The sequence below is a fragment of the Ornithorhynchus anatinus genome, chromosome 19 (genome assembly GCF_004115215.2).
Source record: "Ornithorhynchus anatinus isolate Pmale09 chromosome 19, mOrnAna1.pri.v4, whole genome shotgun sequence".
NCBI lineage: Eukaryota > Metazoa > Chordata > Mammalia > Monotremata > Ornithorhynchidae > Ornithorhynchus > Ornithorhynchus anatinus.
Genome location: NC_041746.1, coordinates 23,852,503 through 23,875,316, shown reverse-complemented (window position 1 = coordinate 23,875,316; position 22,814 = coordinate 23,852,503). Strand labels below are relative to the sequence as shown.

Genomic DNA, 22,814 nt, shown 5'->3' with positions numbered 1-22,814 from the left:
GCAACTCCCCAGAACAACTGATCCCTGTGAACAATTTCCACTGGACCCCAGCTACCATGAATCAACCTGTAGGGTGGGGTTTCCCGGGCAACCTAATGTTCTGGCCCACCGTTTCTTCTTCTCCCCTGCCTTCTCCCCGGTAAAGAATGCAAACTTTGTTCTCGTAAAGGCCCGATTGAAAGCCGCAGAGAAGGTCAGGGCATCCTGAGGTGCGTTTCTGGGGAAACCTGAGTGGCTGCTCAAGTTTTCTCGACCAAGGCTCCACATCCACTGAAGAACCCACCCACCAGGCCGAGGAACCGCCCCTCAGCTAGATCGCTCGATAGCAGTTCATTCCCCGGTCCCCGAGGATGCACCGCGGGGACACATACCTTCTTCCGTCGCCGCGTATCCGGTCAGTGGAACTCCGGGCCCCGAATAGTACTCGGGAACAACTGACACTTCGTATCTTGTGTCTGGGGTCAGATTCTCTAGTGTCCTCCTTCTTTCATTAGCTGGAACTGTCACTTCTTGTCTTTCTCCTCCTGCAACAGGCCGGTACAGTACCCGGTATCTCATGACCCTCCCTGGAGCTTGGGTCCAAGAAATCTTGAAACTGTCCGTGGTTTCATCCGTAACTTTTAAGTTCCGAGGCGCTCCTTTAACTGCGAGAAACGATAATTTAGTAAATATTTCCTTTTCGTTGATCTTCTCCTCCTGAAATACCCCAACTAGCGTCTCTTGTTTAACAAACAAGCTGGGATGTGTTTATGCTTCTCCAAAAAGTGAAATAATAGACTAGGTGTTGGAAACACCACCCCCAAAGCAGGCATTTTGCAATAGTCCCGCTGGAACTGCAAATCGGAGCAAATGCAGTAATACCAAGAAAGAATTGGTGGGGCTTCATTTTTGTCCATAGGACCCAGATCTTCTTAATTTTAACCATGTAAAAATCTCTCCTAACAAGAAAATAGTTTTTCCTATTTGCTAAAACTTAAAATGGTCACCATATCCATGGAGAAAAGCTTTCTAACCCGCTCCTTGTTAAAAGGGCTGCATATCAAGGGAAATGGCCTGGCCTAGTGGAAAGAGCACTGGTCTGGGAGTCAGTGGACCTGGGTTCTAATCCCAGCTCTGCCACCTGCCTGCTGGGTGACCTTGGGCAAGTCGCTTCACTTCTCTGTGCTGCCTCAGTTTCCTCAACTGTAAAATGGGGATTCAATACAATACCTGTTCTCCCTTCTACTTAGACTGTGAGCTCCAGTTCCAGTGAGTAGTACAGTGCTTGGCATATGGGAAGTTAGCATTATTAAGTTAATTGTAATGTCTGAATAATGTGAATGGATAGATGCTGAGTAAGACTCTGGGTAGAATTTGACCTAGAATTTATGATGAGGTTGTGGTCAGGGATCACTTCTAGCAGCTCTTCCCAGTGCCTAGTCCAGTGCTCTGCCCTCAGTAGGTGCTTAAAGAAATATCAATGATTGATTGATTGATGGTGGATTCGCCACTCTTGGATCAGACCAAGTGTTCATCCGGGCTACTATCATTCTGTCCCCTAAAATGACATTAGGACTTCTAGATGAGATGATTATCTTTCTTGACATCTGTTTTCATGGTTAGGGATGGATCGTCTAGCATGAGCATCTAACTCTTCCCTCTAATTCCCTTACTTGCCCTCGAATAATAATAATAATAATAATTGGTACTTGTTAAGTGCTTACATAGTAAACGCTGGGGAGGATACAGTAACCCAATGTGGCCAGTGGGGCCATGGATTTAATAAGGACAAGGACAGGTTCTTAACAGTGACTCGAGTAAACATGGGAAAGAAATAATAATAATAATCGAGGTATATTGATTAGGGCTTACTATGGGCCAAGCACTGTTCTAAGCAGTGGGATAGATACAAGGTAATTAGGTTGGATACAGTTCCAGTCCCACATGGGCTCACAGTCTTAATCCCCATTTTGCAAATGAGGTGACTGAGGAGCAGAGAAGTGAAGTGACTTCTCCAAGGTCACAGAGCACACGAGTGGTGGAGCCAGAATTCGAATGCAGGTCTTTCTGACTCCCGGGACAGTGCTCCATCCACTAGGCCACGCTGCTTCAGAGTCCGCTGGATCCATGATAACGAATCACATGGACACGCAGGAATTGAATTCTCATCAGGAGTTAACTCGTATCTACGCCAGCGCTTAGAGCAGTGCTAGTCCCCTAGTAAGTGCTTAACAGTATATCAGTATAATAATTCCCGAGCCTTCAGTGAACACCACCTAAAGGTCAACCCCCATCCAATCCCTTGAATGTGCCCAGGGAAGAGGAAAAAGAAGAAGGAAAAAATCCAGTAAGCTGGAGTCAGGCAGAAGAAATAAGTGTTGAGGTTCAAATCTGCTCAACCAGGCCCCCAGAAATCAACAGGAACACTGGCCATTTTCAAAGAAAAATCCAGTTGGGCTGGATGGTTGCCAAACCCTTGGTTTCCATAGCAACTGGACAACCAACACACAGCGGTTGAACTCTAAGACATTCATCTCGGATGACTGAGTGGTGATGTTTCACTTCTGTCTCTGTTATACATCTAATAAGACCTGGTGGCTGAGAAGGAATGCCCACAGAGCTGGCAGTTGTTTGGGCAGTTCTCCAGGAATTTCTCTGGCACGATCTGGCAGGGAGGGCGAGGGAAGAGCCGGTCGGAAGGAAAGATGCGAGCACAGAACTTTCTCTCTACGAAGGCAAATTCTGCTTTCTACTTACATCCCCCGCCCTGTACCTGATTGTGAATTTAAGTGTGCCTACGTAGAAGGCATTTTTTTCATCTTCTTACTGAGCACATATCACCTTGTTCCTACTACGACATATACAATGCACACAGCGGAAACCCGCGAGCAAGTAGGTGTAGCCATTCTCAGCTCGCCACTTGAAAAAACAGCAGCATTTCATTTCCTCCTCTCATGACTACACAAAGCCTACGAAAATACATAGCTATTAAATGCTATTCGTGACGAGTGAAGAGCAGGTAATCAAGCAACCAGCAGCCTGGTTTAGTGGAAAGAGAGAGGGCTTGGGAGTCAGAGGATGTGGGTTCTAATCCCGGCTCTGCCACTCGTCTGCTTTGTGACCTTGGGCAAGCCACCCAACTACTCCGTGCCCCAGTGACCTCATCTGGAAAATGGGGATTAAGACTGTGAGCCCCACGTGGGTTAACCTGATTTCCTTATATCTACCCCAATGCTGAGAACAGTGTTTGGCACATAGAAGCACTTAACACATACCACTAATGCTATTATTACTATTATGAATGGCATTTATTGAGCACTTACTCTGTGCTTTGCATAGTATAAAACATTTATTTGTAGTATCATGTAGTCTAATCCCCTGCCTGCATGCAGCACTAAACTATCTCAGATAGATGAATCAGTTCCTCTTGGGCAAACCCTAGAGAGAAGATTCCATGTCTACCAACTCTATTATATTATACTCTCCCAATCCCCTTATACAGTGCTCTGCACACAGTAAGTGCTCGGTAAAAGCCAATGATTGATCAGTTGATTCATTACCTCCTCCTCTAACCATTCTGAGTCTACTATCTGGGTAAGGGAAGGTTATCTTCCCTAAATTTCTGTGCTTTATTTTCATCCTATTTAATCTGATTTGGTCTGTGGTAATCACAGAGAACAGCTCTGCAGTCTTTTCCCCCTGCCTGAAACTCCCTCCCACTTCAAATCCACCACATCACCACTCTTCCGTCTTCAAAGATCTTCTGAAGTCCCATCTCCTCCTGGAGACAGTCATCCTTGATATCCACCTTCGGAGACTGCATCCAACCAACAACAGCTCCGAGCAGTCATGATTATACACCTTCCCGTAGCATTTGTAAATATCCTCGGTGCTCACAATTATTTATCTAAATCAGGCTTCCTTACCATGTCTAACCTGCTTGTATTGTACCTATTTGTACATCTGATTTGTCCATTCCAAGCGCTTAGTACAGTGGTCTGCACATAGTAAGCGCTCAATAAATACTACTGAATGAATGAATGAATACCTATCCCAGAGCTTACTACAGTGCTTGGCACAGAGTAGGCACTTAACAAACACCACAGTTATTATCATTATTATTTCTAGCTTTTTCTCTTATTACTTCTTACCTTCCAAAGTGGTTTCTTCTCCAGATAAAGGAACACTGAAACCATCTTCATATTCAGCAGTGACATTGACCACGTACAGAGTTTCTGGATGTAAGTTGTTCAGAATGACACTAGTGCTGGAAGCTGGTTCTACGACAGTCGTTTCCTCGGTCCCAGCTGCTTCTTTGTATTTAATGTGATAGGAAAATACATTCTCTCCCGCTGGAGACCAGTTGGCTTTGAAACTGTAAGACGTCACATCCGAAAATCTCAGATCCCTCGGAGGCACGTAAGCTAAGAAAAAGGAAGATATTGAAATAAGTAGAGTATACTGAAGTCAAATCGGGAAGTACGAAATGAGTCCCACCACGTCCCACTAGTCGACTTCTCTGGCATTCAGGGGACACATAGTTACAAATACCCCAATTGCTCTCGGATACCCTGTATCTACCCCAGCGCTTGGAACAGTGCTCTGCACATAGTAAGCGCTTAACAAATACCAACATTATTATTATTACAATTGAGAAGCAGCATGGCCTGGTGGATAGAGCCCAGGGCTGGGAATCAGAAGGACCTGGGTCCTAATCCCAGCTCCACCACTTTTCTGCTGTGTGACCTTGAGCAAGTCACTTCACTTCTCTGCCCCTCAGTTACCTCATCCGTAAAATGGGGATTAAGACTGCGAGCCCTGCGTAGGACAGGGACAGTGTCCAACCTGATTAATTTGCATCCATGCCAGCACTTAGTACAGTGTCTGGAACAAAATAACCACTTAAATACCATTTTCTAAAAAAAATTAATGTGACGATAAAATCTGAATAAGCAGACCGGAATGAACCGGTTTACATTCCACACTATTTACCCTCTTGGGGCAGGAAGGTAAAATCTGATCCTCTTGGAATTTACAAGATTTCGTTGAAATTATTTCTGATCTCCAGGGACAGTTTTAGGGGCGAACAAAGTAGGAGGTGGCCAGGAACCACCATCTCCAGGAACCCCAAAGGCCAGAGAATTAGTGGCGGCAGCAGAGGGAATATTTCTTGAGCTCCCACTTGATGCAGCAGGGCTCTGTACTAAGTGCTTGGGAAGTACCGAACGAAGAAGTGACACATTTCCCGCCCACAAGGAGCTGACACTTTAACAGGGGAGACAAATGTATGTACAGTATTTACAGGGCCAGTCAAAATAAATAACTGCAAGTAGAACTGAATACACGGATACACAAGAGAGCCGAGGACCGAGAGGGATCAATTCATCGAGAGACCTTGATGGACTTTGACTGCCTGTCTCTCTAAAGCCCGTAATTTCATTCATTCATTCATTCAATCGTATTTATTGAGCGCTTACTCTGTGCAGAGCACCGTACTAAGAGCTGGGAAGAGTACAAAATACCAATAAGCAGACACATTCCCTGCCCACAACGAGCTTACGGTCTAGAAGTGGTATTTGTTAAGGGCTTACCGTGTGCCAGGCAATGTGCTAAGCACTAGGTACGCCGCACGAGTGTAGGGAACCAAAGCTTCTATGGCTTGGGTCAGTAAGGGAGTGGTTTAAGAATGGGAATAACTGGATTAAGAGTTAGTTCAGCTCATTTTTCCCCCTCCCTATTTTCTGTTGCCACTTTCCCAGTGTTATAAAATGATAATTAGAAATAGGGCTGTCAAAATGTGAGGGCAAGCCCTACTGATATCATCCCAAACAGCTCTCACTACGCATCAAGCACTTTTCTGAGCACTGGAGTAGACAAATTAATCAGGTTGGACACAATCCCTAACCCACTTAGGAGTCTAAGTAGGAGGAGAGCAGGCATTGAATACCCAATTCACGGGTGAGGAAACCAAGGCGCAGAGAAGCTAAATGACTTGGCCAAGGTCACACAGCACGCAAGTGGCAGAACCAGGATTAGAACCCAGGTTCTCTGACTCCCAGGTTTGCGTTCCTTCCACTAGGCCCTGCTGCTCCTCAGTCAATCCTCAGTGGCATTTACTGAGCTCTTACTGTGTGCAGTGCACTGCATTGTACCATGCCGAGCACATTGACCTCTTCCTGTCTTTCAAGCCAATGGATATTCCACAACCACAAAAGAATTAACTAAATAACCCTGCAAGCTCTTTGAAGGTAGGGGGTCATGCCTTGTACGTCTCTATATTTCCCAAGCACCTAAAAGAGAGCTCTCAATTTCCCTGTGCCTCAGTTTCTTCATCTGGAAAATGGAGACTTTCCCTTCTACTGAGACCTCGAGGCCCACCTGGGACAGGAAAAGTGACTGACCTGATTATCTTTTATCTATCCCAGAGCTTAATTCAATGCTTGGCATGCATTACAGGCTTACCAGATGTAACAGTCACCATTATTATTATTATCGGCACTGTACCCAGTAGGTGTTCAGTACACTGCTCTGTACCCAATAACCCTCAGCATAAGTGACCTGCAAGGAGGTACTCAGTACAGCACTAGGCCCTCAGTCAAAATGGCTATTATCGATTTTTTCTTTGGCTTTCTGTCTCCAGGATGAATAGCCATCTGATTCAATATTTTACTAATACATTTAAAAATCATTTAAATCGAATTTAAAATGATTTCATCAATCACTGGCATTTCTTGAGTGCTTACTGCGTGCAGAACACTTTGCGGGGAGAACAAAACAAATGGGCTACAAATTTAAACTAATTTTAGGACAATGCCCAAGCCTCACATTATTCCCACAGAAGCAGCCACGTAAAGTAGTCTAATGAAATCAGACCTTTGCCGGGGATGCATCTGGTAGAACCCCATCATTTTCCGATTATTTCTTCATATTAATGTCTGTCCCACCCTCGGACTTCAAGCTCACTATGGGTAGGGAACGTGTCTGCTAATTTCTCTTGTACTGTACTCTCCCAAGTATTTAGAACAGTACTCTGCACGTAGTAAATGCTGAATATCATTGATGAATTGATTGATTACACCTTGCTGGTTATAAACAAACTCTTCAGACATTCACGCACGCTCTGGCTTTCTCTGTCTCCTGGGCAAATTACTTACATTTCTTCTTTATAGCCTGCAGTTCCTGTTCAATTCGAAGGCAGATAGATTGGGTAAGTTCAAACGATATCCTCTGGAAAGCATCAAAATCCTCCACCGTGTACACGTGCGTTTCGGCCGGAGGAGAGGCGATGGTTTCCAATTCAGAACGCACAGCATCCTTCACTCCCACCGCAAAGATTTCGACATCTGAATTCCTCAGCTTTATAGCCGGCTCTTTAAAAGCATCCGATGATTTTCCGTCAGTGATAAGAATCATGACCTTCGGGACGTTGCTTCTCGACCCCTTGCTGGCGACGAATATTTTCTCTCTCACGTAGGTCATAGCTTTGCCCGTATTTGTCGAGCCCCCTCGGTAGGGGAAGGTGTTGATGGCCTCAATTATATCTTCGACTTTGGTGAATTTTTTCAACGTGAACTCTGTGTGGGGATCTCGGCTGTACTGAACGAGACTTATTTGTACCCTGTTGGGTGAGATCTCAAAACTCTTCGCTAACACCTCCAAAAAGGCCCTCACTTTAATGAAGTTTCCGATTCCAATACTGTAAGAGCCGTCGACCAAAAACACGATGTCTGCTTTTATATCCACACCTCGAGAGCATTCTGTGGAGAGAGAGCACAGCGCTTGTAAATCGGCACAGTTTACCCGATCACACTAATCTGTTCGTTGAGCTCACCGGCGATAGCATTCTCCTCAAAAAAGACACCCACGCTCTCACGCCCCTTTCAAAGTATTCTCCTGAGGAGGCAAGGTAGGAGATAGAGCCTCAGAGGCTGCCATCTCCTGATATTTAACGATCGAATCACTCACCCACTTGGACTTTCATTGGTTGGGTTTTTTCCATAATGGAAACGGCCTCGCTGGATGTCAGGCCTTTCATGGCGTAGACGCTGATCTGGTATTCGGTGTCTGAGGAGAGATCCCTCACGTTGAGAGAGGAAGTACGGGGGCCGACGCTCAGCACGTGATGCTTGCTTCCTGTGATCATCGGAGTGAGCTGCACTCTGTAGCCAGTTACTGGACTGGGGGATGGATCCCAGCTGAGTTTCACAGATTTGGATGAGATTTCAGAAGCAATTAAATTGGAGGGAGGCTCCACCACTGGAAAACCAAAGACGGGATCCAGATTAGATGTGACAGAGGTACTTCCCAAAGCAAGATTTGCTTTCCTCCAGAATCAGCAGCAGGTTACGTCTTATGTCTTACGTCTTGCTTTCATTTTTCATCACTCTAAATTTCAGGGCATCCGAGGCAGCCTCTCCTACCTGATAAATGATCATCGACTTGCTATACCAGCCGTCCACAGGTGCAAACGTTGCTGTTTTGGAATTTAATCAGTCGGTCAAAAAAGTTGAATAGAAAGCAGCAGCCCAGCAACTGGGGAAAATGCTGAGGAAGAAAAGGACTGTAAAGAAGGAAAGTGTATCATAGAGAAGGAGAATGTGAAGAAAAAAGGGAAAACGGAAAGCAGGGAGGAGGAGGAAGTAGAAGATGAGGAAGAGAAAAGGTAAAGGAGGAGGTGAAAGACAAGAGAAGGAAGAAAAAGGAGGAGGAGGAGGAGGAGGAGGAGGAGAAGGTGGAAAAAGAGGAAAAAGAAGAGAAAGAGGAGGGAGAGAGAAGGATAAGCCAGAGAAGTAGGAGGAAGGGGAAATGGAAAAGAAAGGAGGAGAAGAGGTAAAGAAAAAGGAAGAGGAGGGAGAAGGGAAGAAGGAGGAGGAGGAAGACACTACTTGTTCCATTAATAAGCACTGGTGCTTGCTTGAAATAAAGGGATGTTTCTGTAATGTACAAGTATTACCCTCTGTAATATACAAAACTAATAATGACTGTTCCACTGAAAACTATAACATCAGTGGTACTTACAACACAAAAACAGCAAAATTTTTTATTACATGTTCTGGAGGGATAGAAGTTTCTGGTTTATCCAAAGACCGGGTCAGCGAAGACTTGGTTCTTAAGCCTCATTAGCGCTGCCCTACAGAGAATCCCTGCAGAATCCGCGGGTTTCTCAGAATAGATGACACAGGCAAGCGCATACTCAAAGACAGTCGACTTCTGGCTGTGTTTAGTTCAGATTCTTAACACTGTACTAAGCACTTGGGAGAGTACAATATAGCAACGTAACACACACATTCCCTGCCCACAACGAGCTTACAGTCTCGAGGGGGAGACAGAAATTAATATCAATAAATAAATGACGGATATGCATGTAAGGGCTGTGGGGCTGGGAGGGAGGATGAATAAAGGGAGCAAGTCAGGGAGACGGAAAGGGATTGGAAAAGGAAGAAAGGAGGGTTTAGTCAGTCAAGACCTCTTGGAGGAGATGGGCCTTCAATAAGCCTTTGAAGGAAATCTGGTTCCACCACCGGACTGAAGCCGCTGTGAGAAGGAGGGTGGTTTGTTGATGGAAGTACCAGACTCTGCTCAGAACTGACCAAGATGACCCTGTTACAGCTCCCTGCGGAGAAAGCTATTTTCTCCTAAGCATAAATCTATTTGTATGACAATAATTTGTGCTTCAGAGATGAAATGTACATATCTGAAAGGAAGCAAAGGTGAAAAATAAACAAATTGTCCAATGCTAGGAGTCAGGGGGCCTCAGATCAACTCTGCCACTTGCCTGCTGCATGATGTTGGGTAAGTCACCCAACTGTGCCTCAGTTTCCTCATCTGTAAAATAAGAATCAAATAGAAGCAGCATAGCCTGGGCCTGGGAGTCGGAAGGACCTGATTCTAATCTCGGCTCCCGCCACTTGTCTGCTGTGTAATTTCGGGCAAGTCGTTTAACTTTTTTTGTGCCTCAGTTCCCTCATCTGTAAAACTGGAATAGAGACTGTGAGCCTCATGTGGGACATGGACCGGGTCCAACCTGACTAGCTTGCATCTAGCCCAGTGCTTAGTACAGTGCCTGGCACATGGTAAGCGCTAAACAAAGACCATAAATAAAAAACCATACCAATTCTTCCTCCCTCTTAGCCCGTGAGGTGAGTCCTGCATGAGGAAGGGACTCTGTCAGATAGGATCACCGGAGATGATCACACTGTACCTAACCCAGCACTTCATCCAGTGCTTGACACATAGTAAGCGCTTCACAAATACTCAAATAATAATTATTATTATCATGATATCACCCATCACGGGGAGGGCTCAGGCATTATAAATCCCTTCAGCTCGGTGACTGATAGATCAATCGATTAATACCATTCTATTGGGAAAGTTGAGAAATGCACTTACTACCGTTTACCGGTTGGTAAAAATGCCAGGTAGCACAGTTTTTTAACTGCATTTTAATTTAGGGCCTTGAGAACATATTCCCAAGATTCTTCCTCTCTCTCCTACAGATTGTAGAATCTATGCAAGTCAAAAAGAAGAATCAACAAAGGCAAACCGAAAAACAGATTTAGTGACTAAATTTCCCCCACATCCACTCACCTTCTTCTCCACTAACTAGGTCACCAAGCTGTTCGTCCACCCCAGAGCACACTTGGGAGATGATTTCATTCTGGATGTCCACAATAGCATCGAAGTTGGCCACATTGAAAACATGCTGCAGTGAAGGGGTGGAAGCAATTTGTTTCAGCTCTTTTGCGTCCGCAGCTTTGATACCTAAGGGAAGGACCGTGGTGACAATCCATCAGCTGACCAGCACAAGACTGAGCTCTGACCAGGACACTTAGTTTCATACTTTGATTCCGGAAGATCTGCTTTCATATCTCGATTAAGAGACGTGTCAAAATGAATTCCTCTACAGTCGATATCTAATTGTTCTGATCCACAATCACACTTCACAACTGGGGCCGACGGTATTCTGATGGGGCCTTGCGGTCTCTCCTCTCATCATATCTCAGAGCCATCTTGAAAGCAAGGACAATGATCCCAGCCATGGAGGCGAATGGACATTCCTCTCCCACCCTACCTAGGATGAGTCCATAGGGAGCCCCAGGAGGGCAGAGGGCAAGAGCCTCTGTAAAATCCATTGGAGTGGAAGACGATCCTTCTGATGGAGAGATTTTGTCTACAGAGGCCCATTTTAAACTGTGCATCCTGGAAAATTGCTCCTTGGTGTCTTTGGTACTTGAAATATCTTGGACCGCTGAGAAACAGCACAGTCTAGTAGAAAGAGCACGGGCCTGGGAGCCGAAGGACCTGGGTTCTAATCCCCGCTCTGACAGTTGCTTGCTGTGTGGCCCTGGGCAAATCACTTGCAGTCCACAGACCCTCTGGACCTTAAGCTTATTGTGGGCAGGAAATGTTCATGTTTATTGTTTTATTGTACTCTCCCAAATGCTTAGTACAGTGCTTCGCACACAGTAAGCACTAAATAAATACGATTTTCTGACAACTTCTTTGTGCTTCAGTTTCCTTGATAGTAAAATGGGAATTAAATACCAGTTCTCCCTCCTACTTAGAACGTGAGCCCCATGCAGGTCAGGGACTCAACTCTGTCTGATCTGATTAACTTATTTCTATCTAGTGCTTAGAACAGTGTTCGACACTTAGTACTTAACAAATACCATTAAAAAGTCTTCATTTCCACTTCCTGATGTCGGGATTTTCCCAAAGTTTCTACTGGAGGAGAGTGAGTTTTCTCCAGGTGGGAGCACGTTCTGGGATCTGTTCAGGTAATGCTCTCAGAAGCATGGCTAGGTCTATGTTGGAATTTTTGGAGCTCATCATGAGAGATGAGGGAGGATCACATAGGACAGGAGCTGAGTGGGAAACATGCTTAAGGAGAAAGCCACATGGTCATTACTATGTGGAGAGTCCAATGGGTGGGCTCTAACAATATTCCCACCAGCCTCTGGGGAGCCATTTTATCTGCCTCCCTGCCAAGACTTTCCTCTGGGGCTCTACCTACAGTGCACGTGTGTGGCCTAGTGGGTAGAGTATGGGAGTCAGAAGGATCCGGGTTCTAATCCTGACTCCACTTGTCTATTGCGTGACTTTGTACAAATCACTAAACTTCCCTGTGCCTCAGTTCCCTCACCTGTAAAATGGGGATCGAGACTGTGCTCTCCATGTGGGACCGGGACTGGGTCCAACTCGATCATCTTGCATCTACCCCAGCACTTAGAATAGTGCCTGGCATATAGTAAGCATTTAATAAATACCACAATTATTATCATTATTACGGTCACCCAAAAGACAAGCAGCCGAGGACACTCACCCAAAGAGAAGACTTCAACGCCCCGATTGCGGAGCTCACGGGCCGGAATCTCCACCTCATCCTGGGATTTCCCATCCGTGATTACAATCGCCACCTTGGGGAAACCGATCCTGGCTCCAGCGGCATCCGTAAATGTATTTTTAATCAAATAATCGATCGCGTCCCCTAAGGAGAATGGGAAAAAAAAAACAAACACATGACCATTGGTTCTCCTCAGGATTGATCTGCCGCCGGGAATACCGAGAAGGAGGTTTAGGTGGCAGGAAAAAGGGCGAAGACTTAACCTATCTATTTGCAAAGCAAAGTGCAACCTTGTTCATTCGAAGATACCTGTCATAGTGTTGCCTCCTTTGTATGGAATTTTTTTTATGGCAGAGAGAAGCTCGTTCCTCTGGTAATACTGATTTAAGTTGAATTCGGTTCTCGTGTCGGAACTGTACTGGACAACGCCGACTCTTGTCTTCTCCTCGCCGACGTCGAAGGCAGATACAAGGGCAGCGATGAAGTCCAGGATGTATTTGAAATTGTTCCTCCCCACACTCCAGGATCCATCCACCAGGAATATTAAATCCGTCCAGGCGCTGACGGAGCATTCTGGAGTACGAGGCAGAGTGACATTTCAAAGTGTTGAGTCATTTCCCAGTAAATGATTAACACCATTCCACATTCCAGTGTGTTTTTTATAAAAAGACCACCTACAGCCCGTCACTATTTCCATTAGCTCTGAGGGACGTACACTAGAAGTAGTTCTAAACTAAACCAATCATTCATTCATTCATTCAATTGCATTTATTGAGCCCTTGCTATGTACAAAGCACTGCGCTAAGCACTTGGGAGAGTACAACAGTCAACAGACACATTCCCTGCCCACAGTGCGCTCATCCGAGTTGAAGGATTGATCCAGACAAATTTCCTGTGGGCTAATCCCTCCCTCCCTGCAAACTCACAAGAACAATTAAGAGATAGGGCAGTCCAAGGCTGCTGATCATGTTTAAGGTCAAAGAGGAAAAGCTGAACTAGGAGAGATTTAGAGGTTTCCCGAGGTAAGGGCCTGGAGTCGGGGTCAAAGCACTGATGGGTCCCAGGAGGAGGAAACTAATACTCATTGTGGTGTTTGTTGAATACTTACTATGTGCCAGGGACTGTACTAATTGCTGGGGTGGATATAAGCAATCCGGATTGGGCACAGTCCCTATACCACGTGAGGCTCACAGTCTCAATCCCCATTTTACAAATGAGGTGACTGAGGCACGGAGAAGTGACTTGTTCAAGGTCACACAGCAGACAAGCGACGGAGTCGGAATTAGAACCCATGACCTTGTGAATCCCAGGACTATGCTCTATCCACTATGCCATGCTTCTTCTAGCTACGTGTCCCAAAGCAAAGTTCACCTCTCCTCCCATCTTTGCCCGAACCTGGGTGAGGGGCAGACTGACTCTCTCCATTCCGGCCACGGACGCTGAGAGGACCCTCCTGACGAAGAACAGCTCTTAGGGGTCACTAACTGAATCCACAGCCGGTTTACAAGCCAGATCGGATTTGGAGAGGCCAGCGAGTTTTCCAAACCCCTTGGCAAGGTTGATTTATAAAGAGGAAAATGTCTACACCTCAGGGCTTGCTCTAAAGCGGGCTGGCGACATTTCCTCTTCACTCCATTTCAGATCGGGAAAGCTCAGCAAGAATGAAGCACCAGGATCCGTAGAGGGAAACCTTGGGAGACGGCCGCTTTTGTTTATTTTTATTCTAGCTCATAAATTCAACTTTTATAAGGCGACAAAATTAGAAATCCAGGAAACCCTGAGCATTTGTTGCAGTGAATCAGGCAGAGTTGAGCGTAGCAAGAGGAAATCATTGCTGCCAAAAGCTAGACTAAACTAGAATAATTTTTTACTTGATTGCAAATGTGCAGACATTAGATGTGTCTTCATAAGGCACGAGCTACACACAAAAATTACAAAACACAATGAGAAAATACACACACACACACACACACACACACACACACACAAAGAATATTCAAATCTTAGATTCCCTGAGCTGGAAAAGAATGTGAAAGATCACCTGGTCCAGCCCCATGCCGCAAGGTAGGGGAATGATTATCGAAATATCCTGGGTTCATGTTGGCTTTTTAAATAAAGACTCTACATTTCTGCCAAGCTTTGAACTTCGGGTCTGCGCTGTTTGTGCCTAGACAGTCTTTCCCCAGCCTGTATATGTGCTGTTTGTTTTTCATGCCCTGCCCTCGCCATTCTGAATCGCATCTGGCTTCGTTAAAGACATTTTCCCAATTAGTCGAAGTTGCTTGGAATTCCATTCCTGTCTCATAAAGGGCTGGCAACCGCCCCAGCTTCGTATCATCTGTTTTTGTGGATTTCTTTGGTCTAAGAGGTCACCAGTAAAGCCTAGTGGTTAGAGGCAGGCCTCTAACCAGTCTGTTTGGAATAGCTCTCAATCCATCCCACACCCATTCAGAGTGATCCAGACCTCAAGATGGTTTAGAAGCTACCTAAATGGAAACAACTACAAAACTTTCTAGGGTGTTTGTGGATTAAAACAAATTTACTGGTGCTACATAAGACCGAAAAAAGGAAATAACGAACTGCAAATGGTCCTCTCGGGCTTCCATAGTTCTACAAGCCTCCCATGACATGAAGCTAAATACTCACTTTGGATCTCAGGTCGACCCGGCTTCTTCTCCCCTGGTTTCGTTGGACCGCCAGTCTGAACTGAACAAAACATTAAGAAGAAGGAACCCAGAATTACCGACAAGATAGTCAACTCGGCTTTCAGTCATTCAATCGGTCTATCGTGCTTATTGAGCGCTTACTGTGTACAGAACACTGTACTAATCACTTGGGAGAGTCTGACAATTTAACAGACACATTCTCTGCCCACAGCGAGCTTACGGGGGGGAGAACGACAGACGTTAATATAAATAAATAAATTTCCTAAGATCATCACAGCCAGAGCCAGCCTGGCAGTTTCATTTACTCGGGTGGATCTGGGCTAAAAGCCGAATGGCCCAGTGGAAAGAGCATAAGCCTGGGAGGCAGAAGACCTGACTCAAAAGGAAGTCAAAGGGAAAGGGAAATACACACAGAAATACCCCTAGTCGGGCCAAGAAGCCGGCCGATCAATCCATCGATCAAGAGTAATGATACTATTAAGTGTTTAGTGTATGTAGTGTTCACTGTACTAAATTCTTGGGCAAGTCCAGTGGAGCAGACATGATCCCTCCCCTCTAAACTGTAAACTCAAAGTGGGCAGGGAATATGTCTCTTTTATTGTTGAATCCTAAATCGCCCAAATGCTTAGTACGGTGTTCTGCACACAGTAAGCGTTCAATAAACCTGACTGACTTACAGTCTAGGTGGGGAGGCAGACACTAAACTGAATCACAGATGTGGTGCTTACAACTCGGAGGAGGAGGAAGACAGTAAACTAAATTACAGATGAGGGGCAGCAATCGAACTGAAAGAACTGTGGGTCCAGAAGAAAGTAGGGCCAGGATGGCTTCCAAATCTTCTTTGGGGAAAGCCTCGTGAGCAAGGGGAGGCCAGAGTGGCTCTGAGTAAGACACAGGCGAAAGCAGCCAACACTGGCCACCCAAACACAGCCCCTTGGGGACTTTCCGGCTACCTCAGTGGGTGAGGGCAGTCTGTCCCTGGGGTTAACTCGTTCTGCACCACACGCATTGGCGTAAGCTCTGCTCTTTCCTAATCTTTTAGGAACTATAATCGGATTCTCTAGCATATCTGACTCCCTGGGAGAGTACTCTGCACACAGTAAGTGCTCAATAAATACGATTGAATGAATGAGAATCAAGCTGTTACACAGACAGAAACTCTTGGCAGATGGATGCTTTTCTCATCCCAGAAGCCACCAGAAGGAAAACCATTTTTTATGGTATTCATCAAATGCTTACTATGTGCCAGGAACTGTACTGAGCACTGGAGTAGACACTAAGCTAGTCAGTTTGGACACAGTCCCTGTCCTTCATGGAGCTCACAGTCTTAATCCCCTTTTTATAGACAAGGGACCTGAGGCCCAGTGAAATGAAGTAACTTGCCCAGTGTCACACAGCAGACAAGTGGCCGAGCAGGATTAGAACCCAGGTCCTTCTGACTCCCAGGCCCATGCTCTATCTACTAGGCTATGCTTTCTAGACAGAGATCCAATGTCCAGAAAGTTTGACAGTCTGAGCCTTTATGGCAGTGGTTTTCTCTCCTTGCACGCAATCACGTTAGTGATCATCCCAATCAGTCTGTCAATCAGTCAGTCGTATTTATTGAGCACTCACTGTGTGTATAGCACTGTAGTGAGTGCTTGGGAGAGTACAATATAGCAGACACCTTCCCTGCCCATAACAAGCTTACAAGTCTAGAGGGGGAGACAGACATTAATATAAATAAGTAAATCCCAGTGAACTAAAGACTCAGCTGAGGGTCTACAGTTTCACATCAATCAATGATATTCACTATTATTATTATTAATAATAATAGTGGCTTTTATTAAGTGCATACTATGTGTCAGGCACTTTTCTAAGTGCTGGGATTAATCAGGCAGGCACAATCCCCGCCCCACACAGGGCTCACAGTTTAGGTAGGAAGGAGAACAGGTACTGAATCCCCATTTTACAGTTGAGGGAGCTGAGGCACAGAGAAGTTAAGTGACTCACCCAAGGTCACAGAGCAGGCACGTGGCAGAGACGGGATTAGAACCCAGGTCCTCTGACTCCTAGGCCCATGCTCTTTCTACTGGACCATTCTGCTTCTATTTATCGAGGGCTTACTGTGTGCAGAGCACTGTACAAGAGTACAGTGCGATAGAGTTGATAGAAACACTCTCTGCCCGCAAGGAGCTTACAGTCTAGTGGAGGAGGTAGGCATTAAAATAAAATACAGAGAAGGGAATGGGAGAATATGCAGGAGTGGGAGAATATATGAACTTAAGTACTGTGGGGATGGGGGTGGAGAGAATATCAAAGTGCTTGGACCAAATATGATTTTAGTAAGGTTTTTAAGGTGAATAGAGGGGTGGTCTTCAGATATGGGGGGAAGAAATTCCAGGTACAATAGAGGGCATGAACAAGGGCTTAATGACAAAAGAAATGAGATTGAAGTACGGAGAGTAGGTTGGTGGGCTGACGTTAGGAGAGCGAAATGTGCAAGATAGATTGTAGTGGGAGAGGAGCACGGTAAGACGGAAAGGGAAAGCTGATTGAGTGCCTTAAAGCTGATGATAAGGAGTTCCCGTTTGATGAAGGGTTGGATGGGCAACCATTAGAGGTTTTTGAAGAGTGGGGAGAGACACATGCATAAAACAAATCTTTGGAAAACTGATCTGGAGAGGGAAGAAGTAGGAGGCAGGTACATCTGTGAGGAAACTGAGGCAGTGGTCAAGGTGGGATATAATAAGTACTTGAACCTGCTTTGTAGTAGTTTGGATGGAGTGGATTGCGGGGGGATTCAAGAAATGTTGTGAAGATGGAACTGACGGGATTTGGTGGCTGACTGAACATGTGGGTTAAAAGAAGGATGAGTCGAGGATAATGCCAAGGTTGCCGGCTTGCGAGACATTGAGGATAGTGGTGTTGTCAAAAACGATGGGTCCAGAGGTTGCCTAGGTTTCCCAGTCACTGCCCCCAATTGCCCCTCTCTCCTCATCCTCAGTGCCCCCCCACCCCGCCCACCCCAGGGGCGGGGTAAATAATGGAACTCTGGAGGATTCCCAACTGACATTGTTCCGTGTTCCATTAGAAAATGAAATAAATCTTCCCAAAGATATAAAACATATTCTTGCTTACTTGTGAGTTGCCCTAAAACAGGTGAACTTTCTTCGACTTCATCATAGGAGCTGATTGTCACAACGTATTCTACCTCAGGCGTGAGGTCTGATAATAAGGTTTCAGTAGAACTAGCTGCAAGCGTAAATTCTTTAGTAGGTCCATCTGCAAAACAATACGGAAGGTAAAGGTTTTAAGTACCACGGTCATGATTTTGATTCATGTCATGCCTGAAAACCCGAATAAAAATCTCTCGAAAGTTATTCCAGATCTGAACAGTACATAGCTATATCCAAATGGTACCTCATGGTCAATCATAAACGTCTCAACTGCCTGATCTGAGGTTGTCTCCAGACAAATCGGCATCAAAACCCATCACTGACACTAGTTGAGATGCAGTATGGAGCCTCAGTTTTGTCCTTCAGTTGGTCAGATTTAATCTTTGATTCCCAGGCAAATCCACTCTTGGAGCCCCGCAAAAATCCAGCTCTTCAAGGACCAGAGATCCAGAATCCAACCCACCTTCGTCTTCCCGCTATTGTCTGGCTTCCCCTAGGCCCTGCCTTGACCCTACTCTTTAACACTAATGAAGATCGTCACCATCTAATAATGTTTACCGAATGTCAGCGTGAGCTTGCCACAAGTCTGAGGTGCTACAAGGCTTATCTGCTCTCCACTTTAAGCTCCTCAAGGACTAGGTGAATGAACAAGAAAGGCCAAGAAGTGGAGCTAATATGATTGAAAGGGGAAGAGGTCCTTGACTCTGCTCTCCTACTTCAGTTTGGGGCATGGCACCAAAAGGTATTTTCCCTTATCGCTCAAATCAGCCACCAAAACAGAAGAATAAATTTCAGTAGAGAAGCAGTGTGGCCTAGCGAAGAGACCACGGGCCTGGGAGTCAAAGGACCTGTGTTCTAATCCCGGCTCCGCCACTAGTCTGCTATGTGAACTTGGGCGAGTCACTTCTCTGTGCTCAGTTCCCTCATCTGTAAAATGGGGATTAAGACCGTGAACCCCCTGTGGGACAGGGGCTGTGTTCAACCTCATTTGCTTTGATTTACCCCAGTGCTTAGAACACATAGTAAGCGCTTAACAAATACCATCACTACTATTTATTAAAAAAAAAAAAATCAGAAACTTACCAGCTGATGGACCCAAGGTTATCCTGTAACCCACTATAGGGTTAGCTGGTCGAGTCCATGACATATGAACAGTATTTTCATCTATAATTTTAAAATTCAAGTCTGAAGGTGGATCGACTGAAAGAAAGAGAGGACACCGGTTACATCCTGTGAAGCTTTGACAAGTCACTCGAATGATAAAAATGAAAATGGGGTCGAGCAAAGCTTACTAAAATTGTCTTTGCATAAATTTGTTTCCAACGCATATCGAGATATGGTGTTGGAAAAGGGTAAAATCAAAGCCGACGAAATGTGACGACACATCGAAGAGTATACGCGTTACAGAGGACAGCACAGAACGTATGTTGTCTTGAGTTGCTAGGTCATTCGAGAATGGCCAACAGAGTCAAGGACAGTGGATACACATTCGGGTACATATACGATGAGTTCACAGAGAGTAACCACAAGGGCAAACATTTCACAGACAATTAAGAGAACTCGGATACATGCTGGGTGCAATTCACATAAGCATGCTAAGTCGCAGCTTGCTTACAACCCTAGACCATCTTTCAAAGCATTTAACCAGAACTCCCTTTTCACAAGTTGTCAGAGAATTGCCAGGCTTTTAGAAGCGGGCATCTATCTGCCTTCTGGTTTCCCTACCCTCCAGGTTTCGATAAGTTCTGAAACTGTGGCAGAGATGAAGAGAAGGCTCTAGCGATTCGTAAAAAAATCCCCGACTGTTTACTATACGAGAGAGCAATCATAAATTTCCTTTGGAAATATACATCTGAATGTATATGCCTCGCATATATCCGTAGGTCACGGCATTCCAAAATGTGGGTGGTACTTACATACGGTGTTCTGATTATTTATGGCACTAGTGACACTTAGGAAACCAACATTCAGAAAGTGATGATTCCACCCCCTTACACCAAAGTGCTATTGGCTTTTTCCCGTGGTGTAAGCCAACTGCCTCGGTTCTAATGTGCACCCCATACGAGAAGTGGCATTTTAACTGTAAAACACCAGTATGGGCTTTGAACAAAACACTGGTTAATTATGAAAAGACAACATCGATGTATGTTTATGGACATTTATTTAACAGAACTTGAAGGAAACAGTGAAGAAGGCATCAGTGATCGGAACGAATGACTATGAATAAAAACTGGCAGGCGCCGGTGACAGGAGTAATTGAAAAGTACAGAAAGAAACAGTTTTCATACATTGTTTCACAGCCTCATGCAAGTGTAAATGAAATGTTGACTCAGATTCCCACAACGGACAAAAGCCTCCACGTAGAGTGGTCAAGGCACAGAGACGTTTCAGAAATACTTTGTGATGAGAAATACTTTATAATGATATTCTCTCTAAAATGCTCATGCCCAACCATGCAACATTTTACTGGCTCACTGCCGTAGGGAGATTAACGTCAGGCAAATTTCAGCCATACTTTCCTCAAATACTTTAGAGCGTCTGAGAAGCATTCCTGGTGAGTCAGAACAGGTCGTTCTAGAAAGATTGCAATCTTTTGGAGATCTGGACAAAGCGAGTAACTCTGGGAGCCGAGACACGGGAGCGGAGTGCCGTTAGGAATTAGTGAAATATTAATGAGCCGTTTAAATGGAAAAGGGATAAATCACGACAAACTGTCGCATCGAACCGAACGGCAGGAGGGTACGGCTTTTTTGATTCACTGGACCCGTTAGCACAGGGTCGGAATAAATGCAATTTTTATTACTGCCCTTACAGGGGAAGTGAGATTAGACAATTAATCGACATGCACGATAGGGCTATTTTTCAGCACGCTGGGTTTCTGGAACCCGACTGTCAGAGTAACGGAAAGAGTTCCTTGGGAGCAGTAGCATGCAGAAGGGATGTGAATCGTATGACGGAGATTAAGAATATCATTATAAAATATCTGGATAGCAATGGCTCAGGACAAATTTAATGCAAAGGCAGACACAACCGGCCTGAGCATGCTTTAAAAAAAAACAAAAAAAAAGAAAAATCAGCGCATGGAAAAACGGCACCACCAACCTTGGATGTTAATTGGCCGGATGTAGCCGAGACCTTAGGCTGAAGCTACTTTGAAGCAAGACCAGCGGCCCGCCTTGCAGATATCCAAATGACTGGAGTCCAGATAAACTGAAATCTGGCTGTGGGGAAAATCTTGAACATTTCAAAGGATTCGAACGTGTTTGTGAGACGCGGATGGAGTGTTCAGAAAGGCAAACGGAAGGGATCCCCAACCGATCTAGAGAATCTTCTGTCTCGCCCAGTAGCCTCGCCATTTGGAAGCACTAGTGTGATGACGCACAATCCCTGGCTCCCAGCGGGGAATGACCGAGACCTTGCCTGGGTGACCCCTGAGAGTCAACCTGAGGCGAAATGAAAGTCTTCCATTGGGAAACTCATTTGCAATGTAGAGTCGCATTGCCATTCTCCTGAGCACAGTGGCAAGGAAGGTCGATGGATAGCGGTAGAGATGGAGACGGGGGCACCTTTCACACTCACCAATGCTCCAAAAGGTTCGGCTAAAAATGCACGGTGAAGATTCAACTTCTCACCCTTTTCAACTCAAATGGAGCGGTTCGGGTTGACCGAGAATGAGAACTCGGTCCCGAGAAAGCGAAGACCAGAGGAAATTAGGAACAGGAGGTAAAATGCTCTGATGCTTTATTTACCTTGATGATTATTAAAAAATAATCAGGGATAGTAATGCCTTAAATAAGTTTAGTACCAACAGAGTAGAAGGTGTTTCATATTCTGGTGGATTTCACTGTAAACTGCATTCTTGGAAAACCCCAATTTTTATGCAATCACTTTTTCTAAATCTCAGAGCCAAGGGAAAACGGGAGCTGAGACTTTTCTCGGATGAATAATTCCACGCGTGGAGAGGAGGTTGGGAGAATCCTACTCTTCCCTCCTACCCACCCCCCGCCATTTCTACCACCAACTCTTTGTTTCCTCTCCTCACAAACTCCCCACTCCAGTCCCCTTCCCCTCGTTCCCTTGACATTCTCAGCACTCGCTAAAAACCCTGTAGCCGGAAGGGACCTCAGTGACCTCCATTCCATCCTGGGGTGAGAAAGGGAAGTAGGGTGGCCCAGCGGAGCGAGCACGGGCCTGGGAGTCAAAAGGACCCCGGGTCTAACTCCGGCTCTGCTGCTGGTCTGCGGTGTGACTAAGTCATTTCACTTCTCAGGGCCTCAGTTTCCTCATCTGTAAAACGGGAATTAAGATCGTGAGCCCCACGTGGGACAGGGGACTGGGTCCAACCTGATAAAATTGTATCCATCTGCCAGGAACATAGTAAGCGCTTAAAAAAATACCATTTAAAAAAACTAATGGAAATTATGGAGATACAGAGCTCGATTCCAGGCCAGGCTTCTGACGCAGATCTTGAAGACCAAGCCAGACAGAGGAGCCACATACCTGGGCCTACGGAAAACTGGCATCCGGCCAGCCTTCTCAAACTGCTCCATCATTCCTTTATCACTCAGGCTTTACGGCCATTGATGGTGTGATTCTTGTAGAGCCCACCCACTTTGAAAAGTTCGAGCTCTTAATGAACCTGGGGTGATTCTTCCTTTCCCGTTTTCC

At 45.4% G+C, this 22,814-nt stretch overlaps 1 protein-coding gene across 4 annotated transcripts in view; it reads right to left on the bottom strand.

The window, feature by feature from the left end:
• The window catches only part of COL12A1 (collagen type XII alpha 1 chain), a 151,778-nt gene that overhangs the window by 114,236 nt on the left and 14,728 nt on the right, over positions 1-22,814 (bottom strand). For 3 of the 4 annotated variants that reach the window (XM_029047119.2, XM_029047120.1, XM_039914748.1), the window contains exons 3-12: positions 19,230-19,346; positions 18,109-18,252; positions 14,969-15,028; positions 12,632-12,895; positions 12,302-12,466; positions 10,567-10,740; positions 7,945-8,235; positions 7,134-7,736; positions 4,131-4,403; positions 372-644 (exon numbers count right to left, since the gene is read on the bottom strand). The exons of the other annotated variant lie outside the window; for it this stretch is intronic. In XM_029047119.2, the coding sequence (XP_028902952.1) occupies positions 372-644; positions 4,131-4,403; positions 7,134-7,736; positions 7,945-8,235; positions 10,567-10,740; positions 12,302-12,466; positions 12,632-12,895; positions 14,969-15,028; positions 18,109-18,252; positions 19,230-19,346 (2,364 nt within the window). The remainder of the gene's footprint in view (positions 1-371; positions 645-4,130; positions 4,404-7,133; positions 7,737-7,944; positions 8,236-10,566; positions 10,741-12,301; positions 12,467-12,631; positions 12,896-14,968; positions 15,029-18,108; positions 18,253-19,229; positions 19,347-22,814) is intronic. 4 annotated transcript variants of the gene reach the window in all.